Source organism: Furipterus horrens, unplaced genomic scaffold (genome assembly GCF_987537825.1).
Source record: "Furipterus horrens unplaced genomic scaffold, mFurHor1.1.pri manual_scaffold_3, whole genome shotgun sequence".
Classification (NCBI taxonomy): Eukaryota; Metazoa; Chordata; class Mammalia; order Chiroptera; family Furipteridae; genus Furipterus; species Furipterus horrens.
The window spans coordinates 28,858,113-28,879,494 of NW_028327173.1; the positions used below are offsets into that span (position 1 = coordinate 28,858,113).

The following is a 21,382-nucleotide window of genomic DNA, read 5'->3' on the forward strand; positions in this document are numbered from 1 at the left end:
GTTGGCTCCTTGCGCTGTGTGTGGGGGTCCTAGGTCAGGACCTGGACATGTGGAGGAGACGACACCCCCTCAGTGGTGAGATGGGCACCGGTTCAACTCTGATAAAATTAATTTGATAAAAACATGGGAATATATGCAAAGGTCCCGGACATGCTCAGCAAACAAGTATTCTCTTAAGTCCCAGCTTCCCTGCTTGTGTGACCTTGAAAAAAGAAACCCTTCCTCTAACACCTCCAATTCTCAATGAGAGGTTTCCTAAGAAAAATAAATTATATTGCTAAGGAAAGATAACGCTTGAATGCACTAGTTCTAGTCAATAGGGATTTGGCAATATAAACTAAATTCCTGCATTCCTTGAACTTGATCTTTTAGTTGAGGGTGGGGAAAGAAAATAAATCCCTAAAATACATCAGGTGGTGAGTGGTATGAAGAGAAAGTAATGGGGGTGCTACTTGGTAATCATGGGACATGCCTGTAACAGAATACTATGCAGCTGTTGGAAAGAATGCAACACATCTGTATGTACTTGATCTGAAAAGCGCCTCAGGGAAAAAAGCAAGGTACAAAACAATGTATAAAATGTATGTTTTGTGTGAGGAAGGGGAAGATAATGAACTTATATAATGACAGGTGCTTGCACACGCAGAGAGAAACACTGCAAGTATTTACCTCTAAGGGGAGGTGGGTGAACGGGATGGGCCATGCAGGGCTGCACAGAACTCAGTAGAAAGTGTGATCCAGTTTCATAAAAATTACACTTATAGGCACATATATACACACGCACAACACTAGGTCTGTTAGGCTAAACATCAAACCATTGCAATTGGGAGAAGACATTTACTCTTACTTTGTATACTTCTCCACACAGTTGGCTCATTACTTCTATAATTAAAAAACAAACAAACAAACAAACAAACAAAAAACCCACAGCCAGAGCCCGAGAGGTGTGTGCTATTATTCCTACTACTATAAGTTCCAGTGGGAGGTGTGGCTGGCCTGAGGTCCAAGGGAAGAGCTGTTGCTGATGGAGCCCTTTCCTCCCCACTCCCAAATGCCAAGGTCAGGGGTGGTGGTGGGGGCAGCTCTGGGCTAGCTGGTGTGTGTGGGGAGATATCCTGTACAGGCCTCAGTAGTCAAAGGCTCCATAAGCTGGGACCTGGCAAGAGTCTCTCCCCCCACTTCCAGGGTACCGAGGCCCTGGGCAGGCAAAAAAAGCCATAAAGGTGGTGGTCTTGGAGAAAATGAATACTTGCCCTCATTCTGCCCAAGTTCAAGACCTGGGAGCCCTGCTCAGTCACTGTAAAACCCCAGCATTCCTACATTAGCTACTGCTTCCCTGGCCTGGGGGCTGGATGGCAGAGTCTCAGGCTCCACTCCACTCCACCCCTCCCAAGGAGGGAGGTAACAATGGAGGTTTGTTCTGGTGGCCAGGCCTAGGGCCTGCAGGCGGGGACACAGCCTCTCTGAGCCCGTAAGCCCAACCAAGTAGCCTTCTCAACCTCTACTATCCTGGGGATGCCGGTTACCAAACTGAGTGACTTTGTCACCTCTGCCCAGGAGCGACATGAAGGAGGGATGAGGTTGCAGGTCCCAAGCCAGTACCGCACACACTTCCCCCTTTGTTCCAAGCCTCCCCAGCTCTGCCAGCCTGGGGGAAGGGGAAACTGGATGCCTGAACCCTTGGAGCCAGAGCAGAGCTCTAGGCCCCAGCACTGGGTACAGCTGAGCTCCCTGAAGTTACAAGCTGATTATGGGGGATTTGGTGCTGACCCAGCTCTGGGGCAAGTAGGGTCGGGTCCCTGAATGGCTCAGCATGGCAAGGATCATCATGGAGATGTTTACACTGCTTATACACCCAAACTAGCCGTACAAAGGGTCTTTCCATTTAAAATAGCTACCACCCTGACTTAGGGCCCCTGGCCCATCTCACCACATCCACCACAGGGTAGCAAACCTCCATTTCACAGGGATGAAACCAAGGCTCTAAAGGAAAGCCACTTCCCCGAGGTCATAGTTTTTTTGTGAGGACATGTTTTGTTTCTACTCACAGAAGGGTTTCAGTTGTCAAGTTATGCCTAATCCAACTTTGAGATGCTACTGCACCCAGAGAGAGCTTGGAAAGTCCTAGGAGTCTGGGAATTCCTGCTCATTTGGGTGGGGGTGGGGGGCACAGAGGACAGGGGTATGGGGAAAAAAATCACCTTTTTTTATACTGCAGAACATCTCAACTATTTTGGGACAGCCTTATCTTGAATATGTACGTCTCTTTCCTTCTCTGGCCTCGGTTTTCTCACCTGTCAAATGGAGGGTCGGGCCATATACTGGAAGGTCCTTTCCTGCTCTATCCTTTGTCCTCTTATGTCATTCTAGAAAGGCTGGCAGCGTGTTTTGTGGTAGGAGGCTCAGTGTGTGACCTTGGGAAAGTCTTTTTTCATTGGACTGTGACTCATGTCTCCCTCACAGGGGAGGCAAGGCAACTGCATTAGTTGATCCAACTCACCCATGGGCTACCTCTTTAAACCAACAACCTGACAACACCCTACTGGAGAAGAACTGGAGCTTTAATGATCTCCTCAATCAAGTGTTACGGCCCACGCATCCTTGGCTCCCAAAAGGCTCACACTGCCACAATGCCCGACTTCTGGACAGACCCAGGTACAGGTCACCTGAGGACCAGGTAACAGCAACGCATGATGGGAGCCCAAAGAGGCAAGGAAGATTTATTTATGGAATGTCTATGGGGACACACATTTTTTTCTGAATTCTTACAGATACTCTAATGATGAAAATGACATGGCATGATTATGCAGCTAAGGTAGCTGAACTAAGCTGGAATTCAAAACCACATCTGCAGGACTTCAGAAGCCTATGCTTTTTGCACCACTGAGAGGCTAAGGGCCCCTGGGAATTTCTGATTTCTTCTTTGCCTTGGCAGAGGCCCTGGGGCTCCACTAGCTGGGAGTTGTTCACAAAGGGCTAGATGAGACATCCTGGAGCGGGGCTCACTGGTGCCCCCTGCCCAGGAGGGAGCATGAGCAAACGCCCATTCCTTCCCTACTTCCTGCTCAGTGAAACTCATCACTGTGAGCTGCAGAGGAGCACAACAGAACACACCCGGAAGGCAGACCATTCCTAGTTCACAGGAGATGAAGAGAAACAGAGAAGGAACTTCCGGAGCCAGACACACCTGGTCTTAAGACCTTGGGCAAGTAATACAATCCTTTGGGCCTCAGTGTCATCCTGCACAAAAGGGCTGTGCTTGCTGAACAACACAGCAGTCTCCAAAGGGCAGGGATTTATTCCAGAGAGTATACAGGATGATCTATAGGTTTAGCAAAAAAGAAACGTTTTTTTTTTTTTTTTCACTATAACTATCTGTATTTGTTTTTTGAAATTTCTATTATGTAGGCATAAAATCTCCTAGTGTAACAGTGCATGTACCTGAATTTATAAATATATATCAGCTGCTTGGAAGGGGGTCTCCAAAATTTTTCACTGATAAGCAGACAGCCAAAAGTTTGGAGGTTATTGCATGAAAAAACACCCACCAGGTACAGCATTTAGAACCAGCGGGTACAAGAGCAGCCCTTGAATTTAGGCAAACTCTCCTACCAGCCCCAAACTTCAAGAAAGGCTATGGTGCCCTGACTGGTGTGGCTCACCAGCTGACTGGTTGGTCGTTGTCCTGCAAACCCAGGGGTCGCAGGTTCAGTTAGTTGGGGCACATGCCTGGGTTGCTGGTCAGATACCCCAGTTGGTGGCATGCAAGGGGCAACCAATGATATTTCTCTCCCTCTCTTTCTCCCTCCCTTCGCCTCTCTCTAAAAATAAAAAATAAAATCTTTTAAAAAGAAAAAGAAAGGCTATGATTAAAAGGGACAGTGGAAGCCCTTTCTGATTGGCCTGGGTTCAAATCTACCTTAGCGTCTGGGACTTCAGGAAAGTTACTTCCCTTATCTGAGCTCCAGGCCCATGAACTAGCAGTGATCTCGAAAAGCATTTTGGCCAACAACCCTGTAAACTGTAAGAATATTCTATTTTCATGCAGAATATTCACTTATCCACTCAACAAATAAATACCCAAGTCCTGCACCCCATGTTGAACAGGCAGTTCTTACCATTGAGGAAGTAAAAAAGTTATCTCTGTCTTACACATGGAGAAACTGAGGCCCAGAGAGGGTACTGGTCTGCCAGACCACTGAATAACACAGGGAGTATTTGGACTTTGGAATATCAAGCCCTTACCAGTAGCACTTCTCATTTGATTTTTATTTTGTTATATCCCAGCATAATGGCTAACCTATGACTCTTAGGAAATGTGTTCCCCAGGTAGGGGTGAAGCAAGTAGTCAGCAAGTAGTCAGAATTCAACAAGTATGAAGGAGCCTTTTCCCCTGTGAGGGTTCAGCCTGGTGTCAACGTTAGGCAGCGCTCTGTTCAGCCAGGACCCCGCTCACCCCGCCGCACAACTTCATAGCGCACAGGAGAGGGGAGTGCAGAGTTCAGTCCTACCCCAGTAATCCAGGTTAAAAGGGCCCGGGGAGGGGGGTGGCATCCTCGGGTTTTCCCAGACAAGGAGACGGGAACATTTAACAGGATAAGAGGGAGCCTTTCAAAGAAAAAAAGTGACTTGAAAATACTCTACACAAAGGGGAAGATAGAAGGAAACAAACAATGTTTTGCACACAGGAGGGGCTCAATACATATTCTGGGAAAGGCAAGATCCACTGCAGGACAAACCAGTTTCCAGATGAAAAAAAGAGATTCTATTGGGCAGCTGTTTGCCCCCACAGTCCTCATCTATTCAGAGTACGATGTCTCTCGTCTCCAGTCCCCCTCCTCCGGCTCCACTCCAGCCTGAGGTCCCTTCCCGGTCCCCACAGCCCCTGGGGCGCTCTCTCACAAGCACCACCCAGAGGGAAACGTGCCACCACCGAGTACATCTCCCCAGGACTTGGCAAAAGCTTTGAGGCCTGCGCTACCGGAAAAGAAGGGCCTCAGAGGCCGGCTTCTCTTCGTTTAAGCCTGGAAAGGACCAGTCAAGTACCCTGGAGCTGGAGTCCGGGCCTTAAAAAGTATCCTCCGCGTTAAAGGCAAACACGAGGCTGCGCGTGGTTAGGCGCCCAGGAAAAGGGGAGCGGCGCTGCGTGGCTGGCAGAGGGTCCCGCCTCCTCCGCACGCAGCTGGGGCCGGGCCGGGCCGGGGGCTCGGCCCGCTCAGCCAATGGATGAACCCAGGAGGAGTCCGCGCGCTAGAGATCGTGAAAGACGTGCGCTCGGGCCCTGGTGCTGGGGCCCCGGAAGCCAGATATTCAGTGCTCTCGCCAGCTCCGCTCGCGGCACCTTCGTCCGCGCCAGATCCCGAGCCCATGCCACTCCTATGTCCCCACTCCTGCGCTCTAGGCCGGCGCCCAGAGGCTCAGAGACGCGCGTCGCCCGCGCCGGCTGATCAGCGCGGCCGGGCTGCTGGGTTTCCCAGCTCTGCTATTACCTTGCTGCTGGGATCCATGACCGTGCTTTATGCGCCGGAGGCTCTGGCTTCAACGGGTGCGCGGGCGGGTGACTCAGGTCCCCAAACTCCGACTACGAGTGAGACTCTGCGGGCTCCCAAGATCCTCAGTCTCCACGCTCCGCAAGACTACCTCTACGGTTTATAGGACCCCAGCCATTGGCTGGCGCTACTAGTGTATGTGTTAGAGGGTGGGGGGGCGCAGAGCGGGGGCGTGGCTTGGGACACGTCAGAGGCGGGGCTGCACGGGAAGGGGGCCAGGGCGAGGGACAGTTCTGTAGCTAAGATGCGTGGGTGAAGGAGGGCAGGAATGAATGAACAAATGAGCAGTTAGTCTGCCTGTTTCCTGCCAGATCTTTTTTTACAAAAATACTTTGTTTTTAAAATTGATTTTGGAGAAACATTGATTTGTTGTTCTACTTATTTTTGCATTCACTGGCTGCGTCTTGTATGTGCCCTGACCAAGGGATCGAACCCCCAACCTTGGCATATGGGGAGGACGCTCTAACCAACTGAGCAACCCGTCCAGGGCTCCAGCCAGCTCTTCTAGCCTTTCCTCAAGTGCCTTTTGGGTTTCACCACCTTCCTGCTCACAGTCTCTAGTCTGTTGTGTATGCCTCTTCCCAGATGTCAGGATGCCCCGCTCAACCCATGGGTCTCACTCACCATCAGGCACGCTTTCCTTTTCCAGACTGTCCCTGTGCTGGCCACTTCCCTAGGGACGGAGACATGTGAGCCTGATGAAGCCCCCGCACTGAAGACGATGCAATAGGGGAGATGCACAGCAACACTGAGTTGAGGGTACAGGAATACGAATGTGTACAGGAGCAGAATTTGTATCACAAAGGGAATAAAGAGCTTCAGGGAAGGGGGAGGGCATGTTCAGCAGGGTTCAGAAGGCTGAATATGAGTTCACCAGGTAGATCAGAGTGAAGGCCATTCTTGGAAGAGGAAGGAACATGTGCAAAGACAAGACGGGCAGAAAATAATTGGTGAAGGGAAGAAAGACTCTAGACCCCACTCAGACTGTTGGTGGAGCCTTGGATGCAGACTGCTGAATCCCAGCTCTGTTATTACTTGCCAGACATCCCTGAGCAAACCCCTTCTCTCTCTGAGCCTCAAGACCCACATTTGTGCCATGACTGGTGTGTCTCTGGGCGTTAGGTGTCGTCCCACAAAATGAAAGGTTGCCAGTTCCATCCCCAGGCAGGGCACATGCCTGGGTTGCTGGCCAGGTCCCCGGTTGGGGGCGAGCAAGAGGCAACTGATCCATGTTTCTCTCACACAATGAAGTTTCTCTCTCTTTCTTCCTCCCCCTCTCTAAAAATAAATACATAAAATACTTTTTTAAAAGACCCACATTTGTAAAATGCATATAATAATCCCCTCCTGGGTTGGCTAGAGGAAAAATAGGTGTGTATGATTAAAGTTCATCCAAAGAAATAGTACTAATTCATGGTGTCAGAAATTCAGTGTAGCCCCCTTCCTATTGTCTTAGTGGCCCTTGGAGACAAAGCTGAGTGACCAAGCAGCTTTGCCATTGCCCCGCTACATTGTACCTGCCCAAGCAGACCCCCATCACTTGGTTGAAATTCCATTTCTAGGACTTGTCGCTGTAGAAGTTTTATGACCCTGAAGGCTACTGTTTAGAGGTACATTCAGCAGAAGCTATTGACCCCGGATCAGAGATTAGATTTTCAGGTGGGCTAGTCTATTTTGGGGGTGGCTGAGACCTGTCAAATAGGATTTAATTCCCACCAGAGAGAATATCAAAGGGAGTAGCATCTGAGCCTGGAAGGTTGGGGTGGGGTGGGGGAGGGAAGAGCATGAGCCAATAAATGCCTGGAAGTGGGTCATGAAGGTGTAGCTTAAGCCAGAGAGAGGCAGACTAAGTAGCCCCTGTGACTGGAGTGTTGGGGGTTGGGAGAGAAAGGAGATGAGCGAGAGAAGTAGCTGAAGAAGTAGGGTCACAAACGTCCTCAAATGCTAGGTATAGGAAGAGTCCGTGGGTAGTGGAGAGCCATGGAGGACGTTTGAGCAGAGAGGAAGGATCTGAGGAAATCTCAGCCTCCCCTCAAGTCAATCCTACCCTGAGGCTTTAAAGATGTGTGAAGAGGGCTGGGGATTGGCCCCGACCTCAAGCTGCGCTCACACTGGCAGCTTTGCTTCCCCAGGCTGCCTTTAGCCCAGGAAGGAATTTGGGACTTGGCTGGGTCTGATTTCAAGCAATTCCAGCTCTAGCCACTTGGCGTAAGAGAGCTTTCTGAGAGCGGCAGGGCGGTTCCAGGTGGCCCGGCAGATGCTGGCGAGTGCGTGCTGAAGAGCACGCACGTGGGCTCCGGCGGCGGCGGCGCTGAACCGGGTCCTAGCGGCTTCGCCCTGCGGCTCCAGAGTCCTCAGTGATGCCGCCCGGGATAAGGCTTTTTTTTTTTTAATTTTAGCCTTTAAAGGCAAGGTTGCCCTAGCAGTCAGGAAAGAAGGCTTGCTGAGTCAAGTGCAGCTGATGCAAGGTGGGGGCTGGCAAGGGTTGGGATGCAAGAGTCCCAAATCCGCAGCATGTTTTGCAACTCAGATCCTCCCAGGCTGCAGGTAAACATGGTGTTGGACTTCAGGAAGGCCTGATGGACCAAGCGGAACAGTTTTTTTGTGTGTTTAATATTTTCATTCTCATTTGTACACCCATTCAAACCACCTGCTCCCAGAGAATTTCCTGGCTTTCCTTCTTTATCCCTTTGTCCCCCGCCCCACCACCACACACACTTTGCAAGCTCTCTCACCAGGGCCACCACTCAGTTCGCTGATACAGGGGCTATTGATGGAACATACTTCTCATCTCTTATCTCCCGAGCACCAGGTTTGTCTGTCCAGCTGTCTCCAGGACAGCCCTCTGCATGTCCCACAGGTACCTGGCACTCCCCATGTTTAAATCTAAACACATCATCTTCCCCCCATCCCTATAGTCTCCACCCCAGAGATGGCTCCTTTATCCACCAAATTACTGATTTCTTCCTCCCCTCCCCCACCCCAGCTTTAACATGACTCAACAGGGAACTGTTATTAATCCTGTCATTATTTAAATATTTTGTCTTTTGTCATCATGGGTTTTTCTTTTTGCACTCTTAGAAAATATTGCATGAAAAGCATTATTTATTTTGGTGACTGAACTTTTGGCATCCCCCCCACCCCCCAACTCTTATTCGGGATGTGAGTGCCTCGCTTGCCACACCCTAATCCTGACCATACTGGTAATGTTTTGTAATCAGGGTGCTGGTTGCATGGGTGTGTTCAGTTTGTCAAAAATTCATTGAGCTGTACAGTTTCAATTTTTGTACTTTTCTGTATGCACATTATGCTTCAATTAAAAAAATAATTTTTACTTAAAAATCTCTGTAGTTCCAAGGGAATGTCTGCTGTCTGCTTCTTCTAGCTAGCATCCCCAGCACCAAAAAATAGTATCTGGCACACTTTGGGACTTAGGACTTATTTCTTGAGTTGAACAAATACAATATTATTTAATTTAATCCCCACAAAAACTATGAGAATTTTTCTCTCCTTTTTCTAAAAGGGAACACTGAGATTCAGAGAAGGAAAGTAATTTTCCCAAGATCACACAGGTACTATGTTTGAGTTCTAGCACCTCCATTAAAAAAAATAAACAAAACCCTGACTGGTGTGGCTCAGTGGGCTGGGCATTGGCCCAGAACCTGAAAAGTCGCTGGTTTGATTCCCATTCAGGGCACATGCCTGGACTGCAGGCCATGTCCCCGGTTGCTGGCCTGCAAGAGGCAGCCCATTGATGCATAGCTCTTGTGCATTGGTGTTTCTCTCCCTCTCTTTCTCCCTCCCTTCTCCTCTCTCTAAAAAATAAATAAATAAGCCCTGGCTCAGTGGATTGAGTGCTGGCCTGTGAACCCAAAGGTCTCTGGTTCAATTCCCAGCCAAGGCACATGCCTGGGGTTGTGGGCCAGGTCCCCAGCTGGGATCATGCGAGAGGCAACCAAGTGATGTACCTCTTGCACATCAATGTTTCTCTTCCTTTCTTTCTCCCTTCCCTTCTCTCTAAAAATAAATAAATACAGTCTTTTTAAAAAATAAAAATAAATTAAAATCTAAACACTACTTATGTTCTTAAACATATTCTACACTCTTAAACCTACGTAACTTTAACAACATACGTATACAGCACAAAATCCTGCGATACAGCAAAAAATCCGCGATAAATAATTGAATATAATATTTTTAAAAATCGCGCGATACAGTAAGGCCACGATAAGTGAACCACGATATAGAGAGGGACTACTGTACTCAAAAAATTGTAACTATTATTATTATTTCTAGTGTTTTACATTTTCAAAGCCTATGTACATCAGGGAGGCAGGGATCTACCTCTTCCAATTTCCATGTATTGTTTTCTAGGGGGTCTCTGGGGTAGGAGGGAGGGGACCTGATGCAGTCCATGGGAGCTTTGTTCCTCAAGCTCCTGGAGAGGGCAAGTGCTACAATAGCCCGGAAGTCTGGCTTTATGGCCCAGCTCCTCAGTCACTGCCAGTGGTGCCACCTTTGATGAGTTACTTCTTCCATGTGAGCTTCTATTTTCTCTCTGTAAGATGGGGCTCAGAATGAGCTTGATCTTGTGGGGCTCTGGGGAGGGTCCAATGGCATGTCCCTGGGCCTAGCATACAGTGGGTCTGAGGAATTGACCTGCACTCTGAGGTGTGGGAGAAAAGCATGGAGACAGAGGGTCTCAGAGACCCTGAGAAGTCCCAGAACTGATGGGAAAAACAAACAGTATGTCTGGACTCTGTTTTGTTCTTAGAATCTTATTTCTCTTGAGAAGTGAAATAACAATGCCCTTTACCCAGCTGCAACTTTGTGACTGTGCAAAACCTTCCCAGATGGCATTCTTTGGTTCCTCTTCACACCTTGTGCTGAGGGCAAAACCACATTTATTTTATAGTTGAAGAGACTGAGGGACACAGAGGTTAAAGCCACTTGCTTTACCAAAGGAGGAAATTGGTAGCAAAATAAAAGTATGAAATCTGCACCTCTTCATTTCTAAATACCACCATGCAGCTTTTGTAGCCAAAATAAAGCAACACCCCATTTCCCTCCCCTTCCCCCACACCCCAGTCTCCTCTCAAACAAGCAGTTACAACTCAGCTGGCATTGGGCCATCCTTGTCCCCACCTGGCAGCCAGACACGTTCATCACGGAGCTGCTGGCTGATTCACCACATTATACTGGAGCTGACTCACTTTAGAAAACACAGAAAGAAAACCAATCATGAGCCAGTGGAGGCCTCCCTTCCTCACTGAGGCTTAAAGTTAATGCCCCAAGTTCATGGCAGCTTAGAAAGGGAGAGCACCGTGGTCTGGCTCGAGGCACAGATCTCTGGACTCAGAGGGTGTGGTTCAATTCCACTCTGGCTCTGTTACCGGTTTCTTGGGTGACTTCAGGTAACTCACTGTCCCTTTCGGAGTCTCTGTCTCTTCATTTTTGCAATGAAGGTGTTGCAGCAAGTGCCTTCCAAAGGCATCTTTTCGCTCTGGGTTGAGAACCTTTGTTATAAAGTCATGTGTATTGGCAGTTTACTAAGTGCCAGGTGCAGGGCTAAGTGAGTGGTATGTAGTTATCTCTTTTAATTCTTGTAACAAATTCTAAACATGCTGTTTTATCCCATTTCACAAAGAAGGAAACTGAGGCAGTTTCAGAGTAATTTTCCCCAGGTCAAGCAAGTGAGAAAGTGGTAGATGGGAGAGAGGACTTAGCCCAGTCTGTTCCCAGAACTCTCATCAACCCATCTATACTTACTCCCTTTGTCCTGCTAGATCTTTTTCCTGAAAAACAATCGTGCCAAAATATACATAACATAAAATTTACCATTTTCACCATTTTTAAGTGAACCATTCAGTGGAGTTAAGCACATTCACACTATGCGCCACCACCAGCACCATCTGTCTCCAGAACTTTTTCATCTTCACCAACAGAAATTCCATACCCTTAAAAGACTATCTTCCCATTCCCTCCTCCCCTCAGCCATTGGCAACCACCATTCTGTCCTATGATGTTGACTACTCTAGTTACATCATATAAACTTTCCTCATTTTAAAAACGTTGATAGTAAAGGTCAAGGGTTACTTGATCATTCCAGTGGGGAAGTTGACTCTGACTTGGATATGAGTTCCAGTTCTTCCACTCAACAGCTGTGTGCCCTCAGGCCCAATAAGCCTTGCTTTGTGGGGCTATGGAGAGAATCACAGGACACAATGCATGTGAAGGTGTTCAGAAAGGTAGGTGCCACTTGTAAAGCTTGTATATAGACCTTATTCCTGGAGGGCTGGGACCAGGGCCATGGGTTGAATTTGTAGGTGTGAGAGCTGGAAAAAAATGTTGAATTGTGCATTTCAACCCATTTACAGATGAGAACACTGAGGCCTAGAGAGGTTGTAAAGTCTAGTCCAAAGTCATGGAACCTGATGTCTCCATTCTCATCTATGCCCTGAGCACAATGCCTTGAATATGGCAGGTGCCTAACAGGCGTTTGCTGCTGCGGTTGGAAGGGGGAGGCCACGGCAGAGAAAAAAACCTGACTGCTTGTGTTTCAGCCTATATACTTGGAATTGTGAAGTGGCTGGTACAGCCTCTGCTTATAGAAGGTGCTGGGGCAATGCTCTTCTATCTTGGTTGCCTATCTTCCTTCTTTCCTTGGAGTAATGATAGGGTTTTTTGGTTGCAAGTATCAATATATTTAAGCCAACTTCAGCCAAAAAAGGAGAATTTATGAAAGCATACAGAGTAGCAGGGGTACGGTCAGGGACTGACAAAGGTCTGGACTCCACGAGGAGACTATCATCAGGATGGCTGCAGTCCTCACTCCAGCTTTCTTCTTCTCTCTTCACAGACGGGTGTGTTCTGCTCTGCGTGGCATACTCTTATGGGACTATCTCAAAAATCCTCAAGGCGAACTCAACTGTCTCCTGGTCCTGATTCTATGCAAGAGAAGCAGATCAGCTCCCTTTGGGTGAGATGTCTGCCCTGGGTCTGATTGGCTATGGTCATGTCAACCTAAGAAAAGTTCAAAGCTGTAGAGAATTTTCATGAGTTCATTTAAGCCAAAATGACAACAATTGCTGGGAAACAAAATCTCAATGAGTTGAGAAAATGCTCTGGAAAATGGTGGTTTTGAACCTTGTTTTATACATTACAATCAAAAGAGGAGGCATAAGTAGGTTACATGAAATAGGGAGTGGGGGAGAAAGCAAGGAGAGACAGGCAACTTCTGAGATTGAATTAAAAATAAAATTATAGACTCCTCCTTCTTTTAATTTTTAAGATTTCATTTTTTTAAAGAGGGAAGGGAAGGGAGGGAGCAAGAGAGGAGGAGAACAGTTGCTTCTTGCAAGCCCCCAACTGGGGATCTGGCACACAACACAGGCATGTGCCCTGATTGGGAATTGAACCAGCAGCCTTTCTGGCTTGCAGACTGGCGCTCAAATCATTGAGCCACACCAGCCAGGGCTAGACACATACCTCTTTTACTCAGGTGTGAACAGGATAGTTAACAGTCAACGACGTAACAATGATAACAAGGGGATTTGTGGTCTCTCTCTGGTGTGGTTGTTGTGCCCTGAGAGGTCTGGAAAACGGGAAGTGACCTTGACATTCCAAAGACATGTTTACATAGATGCAGAAACACAATAGGCTCAGTTAAGGTAAAGACTGACTTTTGTCAGAGAAGATTCTAGACTAGGTAGGACAGGACTGCCCACCATGAAAAGTTTTAATTTAAGACCATCCTATGTGGTTATGTTAGGCCTCTGAGGTTGTAAGACCACCATGCAGGCCTCCCCTGAGCTTGTCAGGTTCAGTATGTGGCCCCTTTTCATCCATACTCAGACCAATTGGGAGTCATAGAGCACCGACAAGGCAGACAGGACTCACCTCTATGGGAGGGCGGGTGGGAGGAAAGGATGTGAGTCACACAGGCAAACATGTGTGTCCATTAAAAATGTTGAATAGAAATATACATACGTTGACATGAAAAGAAAGTCAAGAGTGTCTTGAATGATAAAAAAGTTACCAACAGTACATTTTTCACATTTTAAAAAGTAAATATGCATTATGTAATATAATTAAATTTCTACACATACAAGTATGCTAAATGATAATTGAAATTATGGGTAGTGGAACTGGGGATAACTTTTATTTTCTTGTCTTGTAATATCGACATTTTTCTGATTTTTCTCTAATGAATGTCAGTTGAGTTATAATAAAACAATAACTCTTACCTCACAGGGCTGCAGCGTGTGTTAACTAAGACATTTATTCACTTATTCAGTGACTATTTATTAAGCACCTAGTTTGTGACAGTTTGTAAAAGCTGCACAAGGACCGGCCAGTGACAAAGACTCGATAATTCGGGTCACCCCAAGCCCTGCCTTCCAGAAGTGCAGAAAAAGGCCGGCTGCTCAGACAGGTGTTTTTGCTCTGCTGCTCTCTGTATATTCTGAAAATCTGGAAAATGAAAACAAGGGGGTGTTTCAGCCATCTATTGCTGTAGAACAACTACTCCAAAACTTAGTGGCTTTAGACAGCGACAATGTTTTATTTCTTATGGTTTCAGGCAGTTTTGCTCCCGATGACGTTGCTGAAGTATTAATTGATGCAGTGGCATTCAGCAGGATTCTTGGCTGGGACCATTATCTCCATATGGTGTCACGTCTTCCTCTGTCTCCAGCAGGATGGCCTGGACTACTCTACAGCATGGCGGTTGTGCCCAAGAGGGAACATTCCGAGAGGACGAGCCCTGATGTGGAAAAACTGATCAAGGCTGGTTGTGTCAATGCTCATCATTCAGAATATTACTTGCTTTGTCTCTTAATCTATAATGAACATTTTCTTCCCAGCATGAATTTTAATGGCTGGCCAGTGTTCCATCATTGATTAACCAATTTGGTATTGATGAATATTTTGGTAGCTTTCATTTGGGGGCAGTTACAAACAACTCCGTGAAGATTGATGTTGTACCATGAACTCGGTTCAAACCCTTAGAGGAGAAGGATGACAGGATCAAAGGACAGGGGCATTTTTAAGACTTTGCCGAATCATTCTTCAAAACCATAGTGCATGTTGCAATTCTACCAGCTATAAAGAAACCCGTCCTTTTCACAATCCTCTGGCCAATAGTGGGTGTGTTTATCTTTTTAGTCTTTGTCAGTTGGGTAAGTGAAAATGTTATCTCATTGTTGTCTTCAAAAAAAGAGAATATTAAAAGTAAGTTGCCCAGAGGCAAATGCTTAAGAAGAGTTCTTGTCTTTTCCTTGGAAGCAGCCTTAAGACGTCAGCAGAATGGGGATGAGGGCGATGAGGGCTGAGGGCTATGTGGTGCAATGTCTCTCAGCCCACTGACTTCAGGCTGTAAAAAGGGAGAACAGCCCTGACAGCCTAGCTTCTGGCTGTGGAGGTGAGGTCACTGTGTCCTCTCAGTGCGATTGATTGGGACAAGCCCTCTGTTGTCCTGTCCTGTGTCTGAGGGTTTTCCAGTGGGCACAGGGCACAGCGCCTCACCTGCCAAGCTCACTATACCTGTCTTGACTCTGGTGCTGTCCCTTCTGACCCGCTAGTGCTGAGGCCTGGACCTGGCTATCTATGGCTGATGAGAATTGTAAGAAGAGGCGTATAAACTGGGATGCCGAGATCAGCCAGAGCCATTCCGTACGGCCTCAGAAACTCACGAGTGGGGGACAGCTTCCTGTGTGGAAATGGGAGTCCTGGCCTCAGAGCCAGATCTGCTTCTAACTAGATGTAGAGGAAGCAATGAAGCCTTTCTGAGCCTCAGTTTGTTCACCTAGAATATCGGGGTGGTAGAGCTTTTAGGGTTATTATGTACTTCCTCTATGTCTGAAACTTGTGATCCTCACAGAAGCCCTCCAAGTGAGTATACTGCCCACTTTACAGATGAGGCGAAGTGAGGTCCAGAGAAGGAAAATAGCTTGCCCAAGACCATGCAGCAAATAAGTAGCAGACTTGGAAATGGACTGAGGCCAGTCTGGAACCAAAGTCCACACAAACACCTTCCACAGGCTTCGTAAAGGGTTGGATGAGAAAAGGACATGTTAAAAAACTCTGCAACTTCTGATGAGTTGAAGCATGTCTGCAATGACAGCACAATGTGTAAAACCCGCTATCACCCAGTTGGACAGTTAATTAGAGCTATTCTCAGTGTGGCAGATGGCTGGCTGGGGCCTCTCCTTGGAGAGCCAGACTTGCCACTGGAGTCCTCCAGGAAGGTGCCTGATTTCACAGCTGTGGTTCTGCTTTAGTTCGCTCTCTCCGCAGAAGCCCTTCACTAACGCTCCCGTTTATTTCTGGAGATAGAGTGTGCTAGGTACCCTTTATATGCATCTGCACCTTCTTGCAGCCAGTTCTCACAATGACCCTATATGGAAGGTACTGTTGAGATCCTGTTCTCTGGATGAGCTGTTGGGGCACAGGCAGGTGAAGTGAGCTGCCAGAGTGGCGGAGCTTGGTTCTAGGATGACTTGCGATCCCACCCTCTTAATCAGGGCCTAGGAGTGAGGTGCTCAGGGCTGCACCACCAATGTTTATAAAGCTTCTCACCTGTGATCATGGGAGCTTCCTCTCAGCCCTGGAGGGCAGCCAGGGCAGAGCCCTTCTCTGCCTTATGGATGGGGAAGCTAGGGCTCAGGGGAAGGAGGAGGCTTGCTGCCTCAACTGCCGTAGCTTGTTCAGGGGAGATGCTGGATGGGGAAGTGAAGGAGAAAAGCTTGCCGTCAGTGCTGGACTTCCGCCTGCCAGCTGAACTTTGTTGGAGAAAGAGCTGGGTGTTCCTTCCTTGGAACTCTAGGTGGGGCAGAATGAGTGGGAGTGAGGTTAGAGGGCAGGCCAGGTCAGGAAGCCAAGAAGGCAGATCTCTGGAGGGTTGTGGGAAAACGAACAAAGCCCAGAACAGGCCAGGAAGGGAGGTTTAAGCAGGGGCCACGTGGAGTGTGCAGCTGGGCCATCAGAGGCTGCGGGTGCACATGATGGCAGTGCTCCTCATGAGAATGGTGAGTTTGGGCAGCTAGTTCTCTGCACTTCAGTGTCCTCGTCTGTAAAAGGCCTGAAGCGCGGTGGGTAAGACCACGGTATCGGGAGCCCCATCTGGCTAATCCCAGCTCTGCCACTTTCAGTGTGACTGGGGCAAGTGAATGTGCCTCTCTGGGCCTCAGTTTCCTCACCTGTCAAATGGTCCTGGTAAGGACAGTACCCACTGCCCCAGCTGTTGTGAGGATTTCAGGGCCCAGCAGCACACGCAGAGGTTTCCTACAGGCGTTTCACCTCATCTGTCTTTGCTACCATCATCATCTTCACCCGCCTCAGAGGATTCTTGGGAGGCTTTAACAGGTCACTGGTGCACATGGTCTGGCACAGGCATTATTGGATGATGACCGGGCAGAGGGACAGGTGCTCTGATACAGGTGGTGGGAGGAGCCGTGAGACTCACAGGAAAGACACAAGAGATCTGCCTAGCTGAGTGGAGGGTGTGGAAGACTTTCTGGGGGAAGTGGCTTTTTCTGGGCCTGAAAGGATGTGTAGTAGTTCCCCTAGTAGGGGAAGGAGAAGGTAGAGAGATGAACTTGAGTGAGAGAGCCTGAGCATGTCTGGGGACCATGGAGCAGTTTCATGAGGCCACATGTTTGGGGTGAGAGGTGAGGTGGCGTGAGGCTGCACTGGGGCACTGGATCCAGATGGCAGGAGGCTCAGTGCGCTCTGCCTGGGGGTTAAACTGGCTCTAATAGGTGGGGAGTTTCTATGCCTGTGTACATGTCAGAATCACCTGAGGGACTTTAAAAAACAGATTCTGTGGCCCCACCCAGCAATATTCTGAGCAGCAGGTCTCAGGTGTGACCCAGACAATTCTGATGCCCACCTAGGTATGGGAACCCCTGCCATGGGGTGAGGGTGTCTCTAAGCAGGGATAAGCCCCATCGAAATATCAACCCTGGATCTCCAAGATCTGAGCAAGAGCTTGAAAAGGTGGGGAGGACATGTAAGGGTTCTCTGATTCTGACCTCCAGCCCCCCATGCCTTTCCAGGGGAGTCCCACGTGCTGATGGTCACATTTGCCACCATGGCTGGCCCCTAGGAATGCTATTACTCTATAGTTCTTTGTCCCCAGGAAAGACAGCCTTCCTATCATCCATCCATTCATTCATTCATCCATCCATCCATCCATCCATCCATCCATCCATCCATCCATCCATCCGTCTACCCATTCATTCATCCATCTTTTTATTCATTTGACGAACAGTTTTTGAAGTCCCCTACCATATGCCCAGCATGGGGTTGGGTTCTGGAGGTACAATGATGAATAAAGCAGACACTCTACACCCCTTACACAGCTTTCTGTCAGTCCTGGCTCTCTCAGCTGGCTAAGCATGGAATGCTTTGTCATCCAGAATATGGCTAAGTACAAGAAAGCTAGGGCAGGGAACCAACCCAGGGGCCTTAAACAGTGGTAGCGGCAGGGCCCACTGGTCTAGCCTCCAGACCCTGTGACTTCCAGGCACTCCTTGGGGTGCCCCCTGCCGGGAGGGTCCTGGTGCCCATGGTAGGCATGAGCTTTGCAGCTATTCCCTGCCCCCCAACCCCAAAGAAGGCAACAGCCTTGGGGAAGGCCTGAGCAACTCTTCCCAAGGGGAGGGCCAAGGAGCATTTCCTCACAGGGGTAGCAGAAATAACAAACACGAGGAAATGACAGGGATTCCAGGGATTTCAGAACACACAGCTCCGGTACAGGATGAGCCCCACAGAGAGGTGGGGTTGGAACCCGTTGCGGCAACTTCTCGGCCTCCCTCTTGGAGCCATCTCCTTGTGTCTTCATGCTTCTTGTCTCTTGTTTTAACATGATTCAATGCCCGCCCCCAAACCACCCACACCAGTGTGGGTGCTGTGGATCTCATCGTTGCGCTTATTCATAGCTATTCATTCATTTCCTCATTTATTCATTCAGCACGTAGGTACAATGTGCTAGACAGTGTGGATGGATGAAGCCACAGGCAGAATATAGCCTTATGTGGAACCACCAGTTGGGTGGGGAAACAAAACCAAAGAGACACCATTAATACAACGTGATTATTCCCACCATGGTGGGCATGGGTGTTATAAATCCAGGGAGGAACCCTGGGGAAGCCGATTCTAGATGAAGGAGTAGGAACTGAGGAGAGCGTGTCAAACAGTGAAGACAGCAAGTGTAAAGGAGGAGTAAAAAGATGGTTTGCAAAGGCTGGAGCACAGTGAATGTTCAAAGGACAGCAGGAGTGGAGGCCGGAGAGGGCAGAGGGCAGTCCATGAAGGGCCTTGGCCACTGGCTAAGGAACTAGAACTTTCTGCTGTAGGCAATGGAGAGCTATATGAGGATTGTGAGCAGGGAAGGGTTATAGTCAGATTTGCATCTTAGAATGATGTATAGGAGCTGCTTTGGAAGGATGGGCTAGAGAAGGAGAGGCCAGGCAGAGCAGCCAGGAAGAAGAACAGACAATCCAGGTAGGAAAACCAAGCCTAATCTAGGGCAGGGGCAGGTCACTAAGCAGGTATGAGCACCTCTGGGTGTTAAGACCAAAGGTGGATATGGGGCAGATGGGCTATAGAGCTGGCCCCACTCAGGGCTGTGGGGCATTTCCATGTCAAAGAGAGGCAGGCAGGAATTCCAAGAATGCCAGGAACTCCTGGGCTTTGGGCTTGATCAGGCTCAAGGTTAGCAGATGCAGCTGCGTCTGTGTCTAGAGATAGGAGATTTACAGAAGGACCCCAACCCAACATCGGAACCCAACAACAGGACAAGGTCCAACCCTAGGGAAGAGTTCCCATGAGCCAAGCAGGGTGTCAGATGGAGTTCTGGTCCTGAAGGGAAAAGAAGCTTAAGGCAAGGAGCAGAGGATACCTGGCTTTAGGTATCCTGGACCACCTCCCTTCTATGGCTACCTGTGAAGATGGGCTGTGGGGGCATCTGGGCTATTTTCTTGCCCTCTCAGGTGATACTCCTCTCAGACTCCAGTTACCATTGGCTCCTGACCTGGGGACCCAAAGTCTGCATCGGGTCTGTCCTGCGAGGATGAACTGGGCTCCACCTTTCCAGATGCTTTTGGGAGTGTGCCCATCTTACCAGCCCCCATCAGAATACAATCACAAGATGATGATCTAGCACACATGGACCCTAGCGCTCACTGCCTAGAGCCCATACAATAAACATTTATTTCAGTACCCCCAGTTTGCCAGTCCTGGATTGAGAGCTGCATTTACAAGGTTGAGTCAGATTTAGTCCTTGTCCTAAGGGGTTCACAATACGGTGGAGCTGAGCACTTTCAACACAACACAATCTATTACAACACAGCACAGTTTGATATGACTCAGCACAACACATCTCAGATCTCAGGTCTATTTCACAGACCTCTGACCTGGGAAGAAGGACCGCACCTAGGCCGAAGGGTTGTGAGGGCTTAGTAAGTAGGGAGGGGAGTGCTTATAGGAATGCCTCAGTAGAAAGAGGCTCCACAGTCAGGATACCTGGCTTCCATCCTGCCATTGCATTCTTGGACTGATGACTGAGCGCTCTGTGCCTCAGTTTCCACACCTGCAAAGGGAAAGAATAATGTGTGTCTCATAGGATTTAAGAAGCCATGTAGATCATATGTGTACAGTGCCTGGCACATGGTAACAGAATAGCATTGTCTCTGGTGGTGGTGATGATTGCCTTAGAATTTAAAAACCTTATTATACTCTTAGATCCTTGGAATCAGAACAGTGTAGAGTCATAGAACCCTAGGATCTTAAAACCTCAAACATAGAGCCTAAATAAAACACAGAGCCTGAATGTTAGTTGGGGGCCTTCCTGACCCTTCAGATGGTGGTGAAATTTCTTCTTGTGCATCAGGGGTAGGGCTGCCACATTCAGTCGCTCAGGCTGGGCACTATATGCCTCTGGGGAGAGCCATTCACATAAACTTTGTTATGAATGGAGCCCCCTAGATGCTACAGGACCCCTCAGTTCCTGCACCATCACACAGGGGTGCCCCACTTTATCCCAGAGTTGCCTGTTAAATGTCAGGGGACTGAGGTCACGCCCATCACCTCTGCCTCCAGCAAAGCATGTGGCTTTGTCCTGAACCACCCTGACTTGAATGTCATGAAACTCAAACCCTTATTTGGATTGCTTATAAAAAATAAAAATAAAACCACTCCTCCCAAGCATTCCTGAGAGTAAATTGTGTTGAGGTTTTGTAATGTTCCGGAGAAAGATCACGTCTTGAGGAGCACAGTCTGTTGGCATCTAGATGGACAATGGGGCATGTGCTCCCACTCCCCCACCTGACATCTCTCGAGCCCAGGCTTGCAGTCAGATCTCTACTCAAAGCCCTTACTGAAACATTTTCCTCACAATGGAAGTTCCTTCTCTTCCCAAGAGGCATTCTGGGCTGTTTGTTTAGGTAGCAATTTTTGTATACATCTTCATATTTAGTGCCACTTATAAAACCTGAGACTCACAGAACATTAAAATAATCTTAAAAACAAGAATCTTGGAATAATTTGGCTTAAGGATCACAAGTTTTAAAAATCACAGAGATCTTTAGAATCCCCCAAATCTTACAATTGGAAGGGGCCTTTAATAAAGGCTCCTGGAGCCCACACCTTATTCAATGCAGGCACCTCTTCTACAGCAACATGGCCAGCCGCTGCTCGTACTGCTTATACAGATGGCCTGGCCTCTACCTGAACACAGCTCTCAGTCTCTCATCGGTGATCTACTTGTTCCGTCGGGGGATTACATCAGCTGCCAATAAAAATGCTGCAATAAAGAGGCTCTTAATTTCCTT

General features: G+C 48.3%; 1 protein-coding gene across 1 annotated transcript in view; it reads right to left on the reverse strand.

The window, feature by feature from the left end:
* Window positions 1-5,690, reverse strand: part of SLC2A1 (solute carrier family 2 member 1) — a 31,751-nt gene extending 26,061 nt beyond the window's left edge. The window contains exon 1 of the mRNA XM_090269252.1: window positions 5,490-5,690. Within this exon, the coding sequence (XP_090125378.1) occupies window positions 5,490-5,507 (18 nt within the window). The 5' untranslated portion in view covers window positions 5,508-5,690. The remainder of the gene's footprint in view (window positions 1-5,489) is intronic.
* Window positions 5,691-21,382: the final 15,692 nt, after the last annotated feature.